The sequence below is a fragment of the Melospiza georgiana genome, chromosome 6 (assembly GCF_028018845.1).
Source record: "Melospiza georgiana isolate bMelGeo1 chromosome 6, bMelGeo1.pri, whole genome shotgun sequence".
In the NCBI taxonomy this organism is placed as follows: domain Eukaryota; kingdom Metazoa; phylum Chordata; class Aves; order Passeriformes; family Passerellidae; genus Melospiza; species Melospiza georgiana.
In genome coordinates this window covers 41,607,045-41,624,682 of record NC_080435.1, presented here as the reverse complement: position 1 = coordinate 41,624,682, position 17,638 = coordinate 41,607,045, and the positions used below count along the sequence as shown (strand labels likewise).

The window sequence follows — 17,638 nt, the reverse complement described above, 5'->3', positions numbered from 1 at the left end:
GGGGAGCGGCAGTGTGCGCGGGCCGGTGTGGAGCGGTGTCGGTGTACGGACCAGGGCACGACGGTCAGCGGAACCCACGGGCGCGGCGGACGGCCCGGCGGCAGCGCTGCGGTGTCACGCTCCCGGGCGCCAAGGGCCGGGCACCGGGCGATGTAGGGCGCGGGGCCCGGCGGGGGCATGAATGGTGCAGCGAGAGGGGCGGGCGCGGCGCTCCCCCCGCGGCGGCGGGGCGGCGCGGGCCGCTGACACGTGCGGCGGCGCGGCGCGGCGGGGCGCCCCCTGCTCCGCGGGGCGCGGGGCGGCGCATGGGGAAGGAGCGCGGCGCGGCGAGGCACGGCGCCTGCCGCTTCTCCTTGCGGAGCGCTGCCAGCTCTTCCTGGAAGTCCTGAGTCGCGCACGGCGCAGTGAGTTCATGCACCTCCTCGCCAAGCCTCAGCCTGCGGGTTCTGGGGAGGCTGCCGCCAGCACACCGCCCGGTCCCCCGCGCCCTGTCGCCGCCGCTCGGGGGTCTCTCCCGGAGGCCCCCGCCGCCGCCTCCTCACACATGAAGATGTACGTGCAAAGGGCTCTGGTGCTGCTCTCCCTGCTGAGCTTCGCTACCGTGAGCCTCTCGCTGTCGTCCTGCACCACCTTGGACCTGGACCACATCAAGAAGAAGAGAGTAGAGGCCATCCGAGGGCAGATCCTGAGCAAGCTGCGGCTCACCAGCCCGCCGGAGACCGTGGGGCCGGCCCATGTGCCCTACCAGATCCTGGCCCTCTATAACAGCACTCGGGAGCTGCTGGAGGAGATGGAGGAGGAGAAGGAAGAAAGCTGCTCTCAGGACAACACCGAGTCAGAATACTATGCCAAAGAGATTCATAAATTTGACATGATCCAGGGCCTCCCCGAACACAGTAAGTGGGGGACTCCCCCCGTGCCGGCCGGGGTGCCGCGCCCGCGGGGCAGAGTGCCCGGGATCCCGGGCGCGGGGGAGGGGCGGCCAGCCGGGGCCGAGGGGTGCCGGGCCCCCGCCGAAGGGGCCGCTTCCCCGGCGGAGCGGAGGGCGCGTCTCCGCCCGGCCGTGCTCGGTACGGAGGTGAGCGGGAGCCGCGGGGCGCTCGGCACGGCGCGGGGCTTGGCCGGCAGTGGGGACGGTGGGTGGCGGGGTCCCGGAGCGGCATCGCGCAGGCCCCGGCGGCAGCGGCGAGCCGAGCCCGTGCCTAGAAGCCCGTGCCTAGAGCCCTGACATAGGACGAGGCGGGGAGGGCAAGCCGTGCGGGTGGCGGGGTGAATGCTGCGCACCGGGCGGGGAGACAGCGCAGGTCTGCTGTTTGGGTGACAGCAGGTATTCGGCCTCCTCCCTGCTGAAGCTCCAGCGCCTGCCGCAGAGATACAGGCAACTGCCCGGTCCGTGCAGCACCCGCGCCCGCAGTCAGAAGGTGGAGAGGTGCTTACTGAAGAGACTGCTGCTTGGAGGACGCTGATGAAGGTGTTACTCAGATAGTGTGAGCATTCAGAGAGTGAGCAGAAGACAACAGGGATGCAGAGCAGGTGTAAAGCAGACAGTGATGCCAAAGGGACCCCCAAGGGAACACAGGCGTTGAGGAAACATGACAGATGTTGAGCAGGTGTGGAGCAGATGATGAGCAAGCCCAGATGTGGACACTAAGCAGATTCAGGTGCAGAAGCTGAGCAGATACAAAGAGACTGAGCAGACATGAACTCAAAAGCAGATTGCAGATGCTGAGCACATGTAGACACAAGCAGTCATTTTGGTTTGTTTGGGATTCCTTAGAATTGGAAGATGCAGTCATACCACTATCCAGGGTGTTCTCCTGTGATGTTGTGCCGTCCTGGGGACAAGATTTGAACACCAGCAGTTTTGGGGAGGAGCTGTGACTTGGTGGAGGCAGCCACAGAATGCAGTTACTCTGCCAGGTTTATGTTAATCTTGACATATGATGAGCTGGAATAAGCCAGAATTTGGTAATGCAACAAATTTTACTTAATCTCTAGCAGACTGCATTCCATATGGTTATATGATTAGCTTTTAGCTCAGGAGACACTGAGATTCAAGGAACAGAAAGGGCAAAGGTTACCTGTATTTCAGTGGTTTTGATCTACTGAAGTGTCATTTGTGAAACTATAAACATATAATATGGAAAAACCAAGTGTCTGCAAAATAGTACAGCCACACTATGCACTATGCATTTTAGGAGGAAGGAGGTGGGGAAAACACAAAGCACAACAGTGGCAAATGAAGTTAGGGGTGTGGATTTGGCTAAAATTGAGGAGAAAGTGGAATGAAGAAACAGTGCATGAAAAGGAGTGATGAGTAGGGATTGTGGCTTTGGGAAAATTCCTGTAGAAATGATCCGATCCTGTCCCATGTGCCCATAGGATATTAGGTTCAAAAAACCAAGTAGTGCTGAGACTAAATTTCTGGGAGTGGGCAGTGTAGATACCACCACCCAGAGAAAGAGGGAACTTTGTAATTTGGTCCCACTGGGGGAGACTAGCTCCAGACAGATTGTGGTGGCAAGAGACATGCTCTTTTTGAAACCTGGGGAGTTTCATTGCTTACACCATGGCTGAATTTGGCCCCGCATCTTCAGAAGTGGCTGATGTTCAACTTTCCCATGACTCTGTCACTGTGCCAGGTGGTGATCTAAGAGCATGCTCTGAGCCAAAGCCAGTCTCCTGGGGGGGAAGGGGAGGACTACTCCATTGAAGGAACTGCAGTGATGATACAGATGAGTCTGAAATGTGTGCACACTCACACAAACTGTTCTAGCTCCAGACTATTAGTCAACTGTTATATTGGCTCAGAGAACTCATCTTTTTCAAAGATGCAAAGCCCAAAAGTGAGGAGAGCTGAGAAGCAAAAATAGAAGATGAGAGAGCCAAGTTCTCCATCCCTTCTCTGCTTGGTGACTCACAGAATGGTCTTTTCCCCTGTGCCTCTCAGGTACACTGCCTCGATTTAAAGGGATTTTCTTTCAGAGAATAACTTACTTTTGACCAGCCATTCACTTCAGGGATCTCATAAAACTCATGTGATCAGATTTGACTTGGTTATGTTCAAGCTTGGGAAGCATCTGCAACAGTCCTGAAAATAGCTTTTTGCTTACCTTCCTGAGGGAAAAACAGATGCCATTTTCCAAGGCAGCTTGAGAGACAAAGCAATTAAAGTCATGGGTCACTAGGGCCAAGCATCTATTCCCCCCAAACCTGCCACCTGCAGAGTTGCAGATGGATCAACTTTTTTCTCTAAAGTTATGCAGCTTTGGCATGAAACACCTTGGTGATTCAGAGGTATAATACAGCATGAGGCAATACCTGCTCACAGCTAGCCAACCCTTCCTTCTCATCAAACTTGAACTGCACAGCCATCAGCCTTCCTGGGGTTGCCAGAAACAACAGCTGTTTCTGCTGGAAACAGCTGCATGTGGTGAGCCTGCACCTCATGTAGAGCAGTGGTAGGAAGGTGGAAGGTCCCAAAAGAACCTGCTCTCTCTATCACATTATCCACACAAGGAGGCTGCTGGTCTCATCACTGGTGCAGTGAACAGCTCTGGGTGTGACTCCACAGTAATAGCTGGGTCCAGTTGTGAGGCTGTGTCACACCAGACAGCCTGGCATGGGTGCACAGGGTGTCCAGGGTCCTGGTCTCCAGGCCTGGTTACTGCCACTGAGAGCTGTGGACTGGGAAAGCTTGCAGGAATATTGCCTCCACGCTTTGTTCTGTGCTGGTGGTGAACAGGTCTGGATTCCAGTGTGATTAACACACCTCAGCTGGGCCTGGACCAAATTCCCTGAAAAATCCCCTTGCTCCCTTTGCCTGTGACCTCGTGCAAAAAAGCACTTTGCCCCAAAGCTGTCAAGTTTCCTGGGAGTAAGACCTCTATCCTGAGCCCCGTGCTAAGAGAAACAGGCTCTAGCCTCCCAGGGCTTGGAGTGAAACACCGAACACAGCTCCATTTCTGCCTCACAGAGGGCTTGTCCCCAGGGTACAAAGGGAACATGACACTTTTAGGGAAGGGAAAAGAGCTATTACTGTTTTCATTGGGAAGGTCTCCCAAGAGCAGCACCTTGATGGTGAAGTAGGTAGAAAGCAATGTGGCTCTTTCTTTCACAGCAGGTGAATTACAATAGATGTAATGTCTTATCACCATGGCTGTCTAATTTAGCCAAAAACATTAAGGAGATGATAACACATTAGGTGTCTTTCATCAGCTCTGTGCTGTAGGACCATATTTGCAGTCTCTAAAGAGATTGTCAGAAAAAGCACTGCTGTAGGAAACATACTGAGCTGGACTGACCAGTGGTCTGATGCAAAAAGGCATTTCTAATGATAATTGGGACACCCCTTACGGCCAGGCAGTCAGGTCTGAAATGAAAGGGCAGGCTGTTAACAGCACTATTAATAGGGCTAAATGTGCAAAGCAGCTTCAGGGGCTATTGAAACACAGTATCTGCCAAGCTCTAGGACACAGAACAGTAATCAGTGTTATACTTCAGCTAGAAGATGTCTTTGGGCACTTAATGAGAACTTGGGTTTTTGCTGGGCTTTTCTGCAGCATCAAGCCTTGAATTGGTCACAGGGGTGGAGTCCCCACAGCAGGAGTATGTGTGTGGCTGGGGGTACTCCTTGTGTTGCAGGTTCTTGGGCTGGGCTGGGCAGGCCAGCTCGTGCCTGCAGTGGGATCTGGTCTCCTGGGATATGTGAACAGCCACCTCTTCAATAACAGCTAGAGACTTTCCTGTGTGGGAATGCTGATCTGTTCGGTAGTACTAATAACAAAACCTCCTCCAATTAAAGCCCAATGTCAGCATCTGGCCATTAGCTTATTGAGTAAAATTTCAGCACCCTAAAAACACATCCTTGAAAACTGGCAGGGTCCTGCTTGCTGGATTTGTGTGCAGCGGAAGAGGAAGACCTTAATCTCCATTGATATGAGTGTACATCAGTGTTGCTGAAATCAGAATTTGGCATAGGAGGTGAACTTCTGCAGTTAGGTGCTGTTTCACACTATCCCATTTTCAGAAGCTGTTACTCAGGGGAGATACAGTGAGATCAAAAAAAGGACCTGCAGGACTTCAGGAATGTAACTTGAAGGTTGTTCCAGCTAGAGCTTCTAGCCTATTTGTCAAAGACTGGAACCATGCCTGGGAACAGGTGATAGTTTTTCTTTCTGTTTCTCTCTGTTCATTTGTTTAGAAGCAACTTAAAATCAGCAGATACAAGAGCCTCCTGCTGCATTGGACAACAGTCAGAGGTCATCTGAGAGGCTCTGCAGGGCTGCAAACAAACCTGCATGTGGACATAGAGCAGGAGCTGCTGTGTCTTGTTTGCAGGAAGCTTTCACGATGTAAGAGACTTGAAGACTAACAAGGTCAATAGGAGAGAAATGACAGCAACAACAAAGACTTCCATGAGACCAAAATGGTCCCTTTGAAGAAAGTGTTACTTGCTATTGAGGACTCTGTTTTGGACATTAAAGGTTTTACCTCCTCTCTTTTGAGGCACCTGTGAAATGGGTTTTTCTGTTCAGCAGGCACACACGGAAGCAGAAAATTGCTGTATTATTTCCTGCTTATGTGTATCTCCACAGGTCCAGTACTATTAGTGAATCCCTTCTCCAGTTCATGAGTGAGAACCAATTTTAAACCCCAGTTCTTTCAGTACACATTGGATAATCACTGCCCTAAAGAGTCTTTGACACCTCATGCTTTGTTGTTTTTGACATTGGGTGGTTTCCACTCTAGGAGGCAATATCAAGATTAGTAAAGTGAAGATTCAGCAGCAATGGGATCACTTTGTATGTAGCTTCATGTCTCAATCATGAGCAGAATAAGAGCATCCTAGTTGTTGGGAATAGGCCCCACTAACTGTAAGTGAGATTGTCCCATTGCCTGGACTGGGGTTGTCATTTTGGATGCAGCCAGCTCATGAGTATTAGCAACATTTGATGAGCAGAGTTGGAAGACATAATAATAAACATACTGTGGTTGATCTCCACTGATTTTTCATCTTGTAGCATTGAAGTAATGATGGCAGTAGTGGGAATGTTTGCAAAATGTTGCAATGTAGACCAAATTTGAGTGAATTCATCCTGTGTTATCTTGAGCTAGGTAGCCATGCTTCACAGGTGGCAAGACTTTTGAATGACAAGTCTCTACTGGAAAGCTCTTTCTCAAACAATACTTATTTGGGATCCTGCCCCTCAGAGATGTGATTCTCAGTGTTTCTCTGGTTTTTTTTCTCCTAGATGAGTTGGGCATTTGTCCAAAAGGTGTCACCTCCAATGTGTTCCGCTTTAATGTGTCATCAGCAGAGAAGAACAGCACCAACCTATTCCGGGCTGAGTTTCGGGTGCTGCGCGTGCCCAACCCCAGCTCCAAACGCAGTGAGCAGCGCATTGAGCTCTTCCAGGTGAGTATTCTTATCACCTTCCCCAGTGTCTGAGCCCAGAATACCTTGGCTCCTTAATGGTTGTCTCAGCTGATATGTGGAAGCCCATAGAAGAGAGAAGAAATTGCATGCTGTAACTCAGGCCTCTTCCACCATATGCAGTGATACAGTCACCTTCCTTTCCTTTTACCATGTGGTGCTGCCGTTTTCCCACTTGGAAGGGGAGCCCCTCATCAGTGGAGCAGCTCTGACCCTTCTGTCACATCCTGTGTAGGACCCTTGGCAGTCTTACTCCTTTGACTGTTGCAGACAGTTGGTGCTAATTCAATGGATGGAGCTCTCTGTCTTGTCATTGATTTACTAGAAAAACAGTGCTTGCTTTCAATGTTCTCTTCAGCAGTAGCTCCCCAGAAGCACAATTCAGGCCACCTGTACTTATCTGGAGTTTTTTTTGAACTAGGGACTGACAGAATAAGGTATGGTTCAGGCTTGGAAGTGGTAATAGGCTGAACTGGACCACCTAATGATACAGCTTAGCATCCAGGCAGCATATTCCCACAGGCTCATGTCTGTTCACTTTTCCATAAGAGTGCAGCTAAAATTGTGTTTGGGTGGCACTTCTTGAAGACTTCCTGGAATCCAGCATCAAAGGTCAGAGCAATTCTCTACCAGATGACACAACTGACTAGGAGGTGTTCTCAGAGCTTCTCCATAGGTTCAGTGGTCTGTGGGTCTGCTGGAAGGAACACCTTGAATGTGCTGTGGTTGTTTGTCTGGAAGTGGACAGAGATGTCAGAGCAGAGGCAGAGGTCTCCAAACCTGAACAGCCCTTTTGTGTTCTGACAAAAGTTGAAGAGCGTAGAACACCTGAAAATGCCACAGGAGAACTCAATAAATTGGCTTCCTGGGCAGGTGACTTGTGGCCAGATACTGCATTTACCACTGGTGGTTCTACTCTGAAATCCAGATCCATATTCCACAGCTGCATACAAAAACAAACCCATCCATTAAATGAATTGCCACATGCTTCTGCCTCTCTCTGTGTCCCTAAACAATTCTCAACTGAGAGAGGTGGGCTGCTTAGGATACAGAAATAAGCGCTGTGTAGATCTCTGGAGTTCAAGTTGGTTGTGAAGCATGTCCTTCTCACCTGACCCAGGGTATTCCTGGTGTCTCACTTGCCAAGACCAACTTTCTAAATTAGTTTTTAGCAAGCTATGGGAAAAAAAAAAAGACTAAAGGCTATCCCTTCCTTCTGCATGGCACTGGCTGATTTTTCTCCACCACTCCTCCTGCCACAGATCCTTCGGCCAGATGAGCACATAGCGAAGCAGCGGTACCTCAGTGGCAGGAATGTGCAGACACGGGGCTCCCCTGAGTGGCTGTCCTTCGACGTCACCGAGACCGTGCGTGAGTGGCTCCTGCACAGAGGTAGGGCTCTTAGCTGCACTGTGTGCCAAGGCATCCACAGAAATGGGGATCAATGCTCACAGAAGTATCTTTCTGCTCCCCTTGTTGCAGGAGCTTGGTACACAGAGAGGACAGGTTCTTTCAGTCTGAGAACAAGCTTTCCTCCAGAGAGCCTCCTCAATGTGTGACATTTGCTATATTCCTGCCTCTTTTCCTGGAGGCCCCACCATGTAGCTCTGTGGGCTGAGTCAAAACAAGGATTTATTCCTTGGAGGAAATTCTTTACAGCTAAGCCCAGAGGGGACCCCTCTGCTTGCCTAAATGATCATAGAAAATGAAAAATGCTTTGCTTACATTTTCATGTGAATTAGAGCAAATGTAGTATAGGAAAAAGCAGCAAGGATCCTGGTTTATTTAGCTGTGTACAGCTTGTCAGGTATAAATGTGAGGAAATACCAGAGGCTGACACACCTAGACAGCTGGAGGCTTTAACACTGCAGAGAACACACCTCTGCCAGTGCTGGACAGCCCAACAGATAGTTACAGGGCAGTTCCCAGCAAGAACACTGATCCCATTCACAGCTGGAGCACAAGGCATCACCACTCACAGCTGGATTGGTGTACACAGATAGAAGCTAGGTGCCACTGAAGACTGGAATGCAGGTACTGGCAAGCAGCTGCTCCCTGGAAGGGTAAGCTGTGAGCTTGCAGGCTCCTCCTATTTCAAGCAATCTAAGTTGTGCCCTGATAGCTGAAGCTCAGAGCTGGCACTGCAGCAAGCTCTGGGCAGGCACACTAGCTGACAAGACATCACAGAGTATATATGGTGCTAGGCACCTTGTCAATGCCCCAGGAAGCCAGATGTTTTAATTCATGGCACAACATAAAAAAGGAGCTTTCATAAGAGTCTTATGTTCCTGTAGTCAGGCCCACACAGCACGGCTGGTCCAGGAAGTTATTATGAAAGTAGATTTGCCTCTGGAAAGTCTGTGTGATTTAGACTGCTAGCAGTTCAATAAAACAGGAGGTTGCAGCTGCTGAGAAGAATGCTTCCAGTAAAATTACTTGTCCATATCCAACTTGCTTATTTTCAGATTTCTCCTTCAGACACTAAGCAGATGGCAGATAATAGGTACTGAGGATTGTGAAACTGATTTAAGATACCAAAAGCCAGCTCTTCAAAATACTTGTTTTCCCAGGGAAGCTCCTTGAAACTCACAAATGGTTTTGGATGCTGAATAGCCTAAAAAAAAGTAACAAGAAGCACCCTTCTTACCTCTCCAGAAAGTTCCCTTTAGCAAGAACAAGGCTTTTGGCAAAGGTGAAGCTAGTGGATTTTTCTTCCTGTTCTTCCCAAGGCAGCATCTGTTCCTCAACTCTGATAACACTCCTGACTTTGAGACCAACCCATTGTCATGGGGTTAGCACAGCTGTGTAAAACTTCCTTAAAACTTCTTTATGCCAGGAGCTGTCCCAGCTGAGAAAGACTGTTTCTCATGGAGTCATCTTCTTTGCAGAGTCCAACCTTGGCCTGGAAATTAGCATACACTGTCCTTGCCATACTTTTCAGTCCAATGGGGACATCTTGGAGAATTTGCATGAAGTCCTGGAGATCAAGTTCAAAGGTGATAAAGAGCTGGGTTAGGGGAGGTTGTTGGGGAAGGGAAAGCCTCAAGCATATAAAGAAAAAAACGAGGTCTTGATTTGTGTATTCAAGCACTTCACATTGTATAACATTTGTCTTAAAACATATCTGGGTTTGTGTGTTCGTTGTATGGGTATATCCACTATATACATAGGTTACAAAAAGAAGTAAGGGCAGGCTGGATGGGTTTGCATGAATGTCTGCAGAAAGGAGTAATTTTATATTTCAGTGTCTCTCTGGGAAATTCAACTTGATGCCTTCTCAGATTTCCACAGAGGCTCTACTCTGCATTTAGAGTGACTGAAACACAAGGAAGTTAGGCATCCTGTGTGAGGTGGCTCAGAGAGTCAGTGGCTTGGCTGGCCTAAGAACTAGGAACCTCCTGGCTTGCAGCCCTGGGCAGCAGCCACTCGCCCCCACAGGCTCCATTTCTGAGGCTGTTCCGCAGATTGCCAATTATCTGACATCTTCTTTAAACCATTCATCTTCCTGCCTATCCTGGGATTCAAGCCAGGAGTGAACGGATGGATTAATGGCCCCACCAGCAGTTTGCAAATGGTAAAACAGGTGGCCCATAAGCCTCTATTTCAGGCCTGCAACAGTCAAATTTACCAGAAATAAAGGGGTCTCTGTGAGGGAAGAAGTAGACATGGTGCCTGAACCTGGTTCAAGAGCAAGCATGAGAGTGTTAAATTGAAAGGTCTTGTTGCATTCTCCACTTCCCTGCTGATTTCTTTTTTGTGGATCCTTTTTTTCTGAAGGCATTGACAGTGAGGATGACTATGGCCGCGGGGACCTGGGCCGCCTGAAGAAGCAGAAAGACTTGCATAATCCCCACCTCATCTTGATGATGTTACCCCCACATCGACTGGAGAGCCCCGTGTTGGGAAGCCAAAGAAAGAAACGGGCCCTGGATACCAACTACTGTTTCCGGTAAGTGAGAAGGGATCCTGCTGGGACCCCTTGCCTGAGGCAGGCAGGCCTGGTGGGACTCCATGCCACCGGAAAAGGCAGAGCCCTCCAGGGGGTTGTGTTTCACCGTGGTGTCACAAGGGCCACTGGCCAGCTCAGCAGAGTTGTTCTGTGCTTCTGGCAGAGCCACTGGTTCAAAGAGATCCACAAGCACCTTCCAGGAGCACAGGCTGGGCGGGATCAGCAGCAGCCCCATGCCAGTTGCTGGAGCAGCCGGGTCCTGCCTGGCAGGGGTGGTGGGAAAGCTGCCTGCCAGCAGCAGTGCCCCTGGGCTGCCACCGCTGCCTGGCTGTGCTCCTGGTGCTTGGCACACGCAGCCACCACGTGCCACCAGCACTGCTGCTACGAGTCCTTCTGCTCAGGAAGCTGCAGCTCACAACTGCATGAAGGCCCCCCCTTTAGATTCACTGTGCTTCACTACTGTGTTTCAGGAACCTGGAGGAGAACTGCTGCGTGCGTCCTCTGTACATTGACTTCCGACAGGACCTCGGCTGGAAATGGGTCCACGAGCCCAAGGGCTACTTTGCTAACTTTTGTTCGGGCCCTTGTCCGTACCTCCGCAGCGCAGACACCACTCACAGCACGGTACATCCACTAGATTATCCTGCCAGGGCTTGTGGCTATGATTGCCTTCCTCCCTAAGTCTGATCAATATCCAGTCTTTTCCAAGCAGCATAAGCAGTTCAGATCAATATTTGTGAAAAACCTTCCAAGGAAACTGCAGAAAAAAGCCTGGGTGGTTCAGCAGGGGAAATGTGCTTGCTTTGGAGTCAGTACTGATTCTGCTTTCAGGCAAATCTCGATGAGGAAGATGCTGTTGTCTCTTAGATAAGATATGAAAGAGCAGAACTGATGGTTTTAGGGTACTTACTTGGCAGTCGCCATAGTATTAAGTGAATTGTTCACATCAAACATCAGTTCTGGTAATTACCTTCTTCCTAAATTTCTCCTGCAGTTTGCACTGGACAGAGGATTTTTCTCCAGGTTGTCATGAAAAACTGTTGTGCAATGGCATGTGCCTGCCATCTGCTCCTAAAGGGGCAGCTATAGCTCAAAAGTGTAGGGAAATCCATGTCCATTTCCAGAAGTGAACACAGCCACACAGTAGGATATCCTTTTTCACAGTATCCTTTCCAGCTGCATAAATCCTACCTGACCTACAGCAGGGAGGAGGCTACTAGGCAGTGAGATTTTTGAGTGAAAACTTGGCAGATGTCTTAGGTAACTTAAGCACAACCTCTAGTCAGCCTTTGGGAAGAATGCAGTCTGAGCCTGGCTAGAGCAGAAAAAAAATAAAAGTAATAGAATAACACAGGCATGGGAGAAGTATTGAGAGAAAGAGACAGATTAAGGATCAGACAGTCCACTGCTGAAGCAGGAAAAGTCAGAGGAAAATCCTGTGTGCTTCTGCCCACAAGAGTCAAAAAGCAGCAATCCAGACAATGCAACAGCTCACTAGCAAATTAACTTCAGATTTCATTAAAAAAGTCACTGGAAAAAACAGATTCAGCTGAAGAACAAATAACTAGGTAAGGATGATATTTCAGAAAAGATCCTAACATTTTTTTGACAGTCTGCATAGCAGTAAGGTTCAATGAAGCTCAAGGACTAATATCAGTGGGAACAGCTGATCTGTGGGAATGAAGAAGTGAACAGATGCTGGGCAGTAACCACAAGACAAAGCAAGGGAATTAACAGCTTTGAAAGGGTAATGGGCATGTAGCTTTACCATCTGGTTGTCCTGAGAAGCTCTCCAGAAGGTAACTGGACTGAATCAGTGTGAGAGAAAGGAGACTTTAGAATGACTCCTAATGATCTTAAACAAGAAAGGAAATGAGCAAGCGTTAAGGTCAGTGAAGTGATCAAAGAAAACTTTAGAACAATATAGCTGCTGACAGCTTGCCAGCAACACTTAGGAAAGACATGATGAAAAGAAAACTCACCAGTCTGTTTAACTTGCTGTTGAGTAGTGGCTCAGAGCACATGATACCCTGTGGTACAGCCAGGGCTACTTTGCTTAGGATCCCAGAGAGTTTCTACCACAACAATAGTGATTCCATGGGTCTAGATGATAGAACAGGATGTATCCTTAGCACCTCTCATCTCCAAAGACTGTAAAGTACTTCAAATGGAATGTGCCAGACCCTGTCATTTATACCAGATAAGCACTGAAGAGACCACACTAGTGCAGGTGAGATCATGCTCACTGCTGAGAAGTGGTCACCTCTGGCAAGAAATGTGGCAACTGGTCTGTAGTGGTTACATGGCTGTAGTGTAGAGTCATCTGTGGGCTGGGGCCAGCTGGGAGGAGAAATCCAGTGGGGTCCCACAGGACTGTCCTGGCTCCAGTATTACAGTGTCATGACTTGGAGGATGGAATGGAGGGGCAAAGCATCAGACAGTTCAAAGCTGGGAGGGAATTGTGGATACTTGAGAGGACTGGCATCCATCCAGTGCTATCTGGAGATGTTGGTTGAAATAAGCAGCACTGATATTCTTTCTTCTGGCTTCTTTAATAGAATCCAAGACAGCATGGCCCCAGGCTGGTTACACCCAACCTTGTTAAAAGCAAAAATTGTGACACACTGCTGTACCAAATTAGAGATGAAAGGAGACAACTACTTGCACTCCTTCAACCCTTAGGCATCAGTCACAGGGAGCAAGGGTATTACCATTAGGAAAAAAAAAAACCCAAAAAACTCTTAAGAGCCAGGCCAGGGCAGGTGAGACCATTTAGAAGCAGGCCATGATCAGGAAGTGACAGGGGAGTATTACTCATCTCAGGGAAATACCCTCTGATGAGTCTAGTGCAAACACCTCAAGACTTGTTGACTTGGCAGCCCCTTCCTGTCCTCAAGTAACTTAAACGTATTCCTGACCTTGTCACAACATTTCCTTTGTTCCTGCAGGTGCTGGGTTTATATAACACGCTGAACCCTGAGGCATCTGCTTCGCCCTGCTGTGTTCCCCAGGACCTGGAGCCACTCACTATCTTGTACTATGTTGGGAGGACCCCCAAAGTGGAGCAGCTCTCCAACATGGTGGTGAAATCCTGCAAGTGCAGCTGAAAGGCCCCCTGGCCCACCCAAAGCCAAGGAAAAAACTGTCAGCACCCACTCTCCTGCTCCCAGGCTAACACAAAGAGAACTGGGGGTCAGAGACTATGCATGCTGAGGGCCAAGTGCCAAACCTTGAGAGTCTGGCAGCCCTTGGGGATTTCTTCTGGAACACTCCTTGGTCGTCTTGGCAGTGTAATGTTCCTTCTAGGAAGTACTTTGGTGACACAAAGGCCACACTCTCCAAAATGGCTGGACAGTTGATGTGGAAGAAAAGGATAATGTGGAAGAACTGCAGTGTATTTGAATGCTAGGTGGTTGAGATGGGAAAGCAAGAGAATGAGAAAGCAGGTGAAAGGAAGAATGGAAAAGGGGAGATGTTTTCTATTCTTGCTTTAGCTATCTTAAGACCTCAGCCCTCCCCATTAGCCTGAAGTATTAAAGGTTTTCCCTGTAGGAGGAATTTTTGAAGGTTTCCTTAGAGAAGGAAAATGCACCAAGCAGAGAAGCTGCTAAGAGAAGTGCTCAGAGATAAACTTAAGACTTTTGTTCCTCAGAGCCGTGCTCCAGGAGTCCTGCAATTGAAACTGTGTCTGCAAAAACTTCTAAGTTCAGTTGACAGATCCTGGCTATTGGGTTCCAAATGCAAACTGCAAGGCTCCCAGTCAGCCTACCGTGCTGAGTCCATTTTCAGAGGGACTGAAGTCTCCATTCAGCTCTTTTAGCTTCCTGGAGTTTCTAAGAGATGATTTCAGGGTCAGAGCAGGAGCATCTGTGGGTACCTGAATACTGGGCCTATTCATTTGTGATCTGACACACCCTGAGGACCTCTTGTCTGTTGTGGTTTGTGAGGTGCTTTGGGGTGTTCTGCACCTGTTCTGCATGATGACCTGAACTTGGTCTCACCTGCCAAGACTTAAAAAATAGTAATCTCAAAAACTTTGTAAAAAATAAATATTTGGGGGGTGGGGGGAGATGCTAACTTTTTCATAAGCAAGTTTTTTGTTGGAGGGTTAGATGATTTGCTGGTTTTTAAACTGCTACTGCTGTGGCATACTCATTCTAAAATTTTTACCCTTTCCAAAATGTTTCTTCAAAAGAACAGATAGAATTTAGGTCAGCAGGAAAATTCCAAAATGGAACTTTCTTATTACTCTCAAACTGTACCTGGTGTAAATGAGCCCCATTCCAACCTAGTCCTTCAGACATGTACATCACCGCTGGCATCCGCTTTTGATAGATTCATTTAAAGCTCCCCTCAAACATAAAACACTTTCAACAATACTGTTTCAATATCCAAGGCAATGCAGTTGCCACAGCTGACAAATGTCATATGTCCATTTGAAGATATATATGGTCTGCCAGTACAGACCTGTACATCCATGTATATAACACACCCTTCCTCTCATGTCCTGATTTCATGCTCATAACAAAGATTACAGATGCTGCCCAGGCAAGAAATCAATGTAGTCCTTTAAATGGGCTTTTGCAGCCATAGGTAGTCCCAGAGTTAAAATCTCTGGTGCTGAATGCCACATGAGACTCAGAGGCTGTCTCTGACTTGTCAAAACACAGCTACTCAAAAGTCCTGTTCTAGAGACCACAGAGGTTCCTCCCTGTCTCCTACCATTTCCTGGTCCCCAGCAACTGAGTGTAAAATGACACCTAGCTGGTTAATCACGTGTGGCCAGGGCTCTCCACAGCCAGCTCAGAACCCAGCTCTTCCTTCAAGCCCTTCACAACAGTGGCTGCTTCCATATAGCTCATGTGAGGCTGCCAAACTGTGTAAACTCAAATGTCTTAATAAACCATAAACAGCCCTTCCTGAACCATCACCAGCTGGTAGATGTTAGCAAGGGTGGGTCACTGGAGGCAGCCTGCCAACCTGCGTGCCATTTTGGCCAGGGCACATATGCCCTGATAGAGGCACTACCCAGTGCTTTATCCTTTTCATCTCTGGGACTCCCTGACACGTTGACTGGTGTGATGATGAAAGCTCTGATCAGCCCTGCAGCACAACAGTATTGCTGTGCCCTGTGCACCTCTCCATGCCCAGGCTTCCCTGCCACCTGCCCAGAAAGGGAGCAAATAAATGCATTATGACTGCAGCACCATGCTGATAGACAGGCCAGAAATTTACTAGCTACAAGAGAGAGTGTGTGTGGGAGAAATTCAGATGCCTTTTGGCATAGGAATTCTCTCTGATCTCCTTTTAGGAGCAGCCTCAAGGGAGGTTTTGGTTTACAAGCTGCAGTCTGTTCTTTGGTCATTGTTCCTCCTGAGCCCTGGGCTGGCTTCCTTGCTAATAAACAGGGAAGCAAGGAGGGGGAGCTGCAAAGGCTTGAGCTAGAACACTTGCACACTCAGAGTTCTGTGTGGCACTTGGAGCACATCAGAACCACCCAGGATTAACCCTGGCAGCCCCTTGCAATGGGACTGTATTACTAGCCCTTGTTCACTGCTGCTCCTCAGTGACAGGAAGGGGTGGCAGAAAGACCAAGCCTTTTGCCTCTTGGCAAAGGAGACAAAATGGCAATGGCAAATCAGGAGAAAAATCCTGGGGTGTCCAACCAGTATAGACACAGGTATCTCATGGGAACAGTAATTTTTTAAATCAAACACATTTCAGTTACTGCTTTTCTGTTCAGCCTTCCCTTTCTGTGGCAACATTTGAGAATTAGATTTGTGAGACAGGCTCTGAATTCTTAAAAAGGAAGTAACTTTTCTGGGGTGTTTCAGCTGTAATTCAGCAACAAACTATACTAGCTACATGGGGCTTAGTAACAGATTGAACAGGAGTAACGCTCCTGGGTGCAAATGCACCAAAATTTTTCAGGACACTTGTGTGAGAAGGCAGAGGGCAGTTACTGTGCTGTTACTAGCCAGCAAATTGAAGAAGACAATGGGAAAGAAAAAGTGGGATCTTCATTGCCAACACTGCATACAGCTCTCAACAGTTCTCTTTTGTTGTTTTCAGAAACAAACAAAAGCTGATGAAAACAATCCCAGCACAGTTTGTCTCTTTAACAAAGATCAATGGTTGGAAAGAGTGAAAAAAACCTATTCTGCAGTGCCATAAGGCAGATCCTACACAGATGATCAAACAACCATCTGTGCAGCCCCTGTTTCTCTGTGGCAAACTATTACAGTATGCAAAAGGCCTAGACCTGAACTTGAACACCTTGTTTTTCAGGCTGTACTGCACTGTAGAGCTCTGAGAGGAACACTGCTTCAGAAAGTACAGAACGTACATTTATACCTCAGCAAAGAATTGTCTTTGCAGACTAAACGAGTCTTTGTCCCCTAAGCTTTGAATGGGATGGGCTTTAGCAATGCCACTGCACTTACATAAAGCCCATCCCTGTTACCACTGTGTGAACTGGGATATGCTGCTTGGTGTTTCACCTTTCCATATAACCAACAGACATCAGTACCTTCAGTCAGAAAGATGGACTGTGCCCAAAAGTAATAAAAGACAAACATACCTGTCCACTTCTCTGGCAATATCACAGCTCTGTTCTGCTGGGTCCTGGGATGTCTCATATCTCTCTGCTGTGGCTATAAAATTTTCATTTTCTCAGTTCACAGATCCTTTTCTTATCTTTCTGTGCTGCTCTGAAGCTTTCCTTATCTGTGACTAGCATGTCCTCACCAGAGCAAAGATTCAGGAGGTCTGGCTCAGGTTTCTTTGTAAATGCAACCACTACAGCCATCCCATAAAGAGGATCCATTGCAATGTCTTAGGAGGCAGATGTCTTCAATATGTTCTTAAGTCCAGTGCAGGGCAGGTTGAGTATCACAGTGACCAGAACACAATTCTAGAGACAGCTCCACTGTGCAGAAAAGGTTTTTTCCTCATTACAAGTGTTTATAGTGGCATACAAAAGAGCATCTCTGTAGTACTGGCTTGTCTTCTCTAATAGGTGATCAAAAGGCAACGAAGTCAATCATGAAAATACAGTTTTCAATAATATGGAGTCAGTGTGGTATCTACACACTTGGAAAACTATACTACTTTGTGGTCTTACTGGCTGCCTATAATTTACATTAGTTGTGGTTTAGAATAACAGCAGCAATTTGGATCTATTGCAAGGATGTAAATATGCCTTCTAATTCTTTAAAAATAACATCTATTATTTTTTACATTCAAGATCAGTA

General features: G+C 48.0%; 1 protein-coding gene across 1 annotated transcript; it reads left to right on the top strand.

Annotated features, from left to right (window-relative positions):
* The first annotated feature begins 308 nt into the window (after positions 1–308).
* On the top strand, positions 309–17,451 carry TGFB3 (transforming growth factor beta 3). The gene is made up of 7 exons (XM_058025398.1): positions 309–896; positions 6,255–6,418; positions 7,699–7,828; positions 9,325–9,432; positions 10,214–10,385; positions 10,856–11,009; positions 13,334–17,451. Exons 1-7 carry the CDS (start codon positions 413–415, stop codon positions 13,490–13,492), a joined length of 1,371 nt encoding a protein of 456 aa, XP_057881381.1. The 5' UTR covers positions 309–412; the 3' UTR covers positions 13,493–17,451.
* The last annotated feature ends 187 nt before the right edge of the window (positions 17,452–17,638 follow it).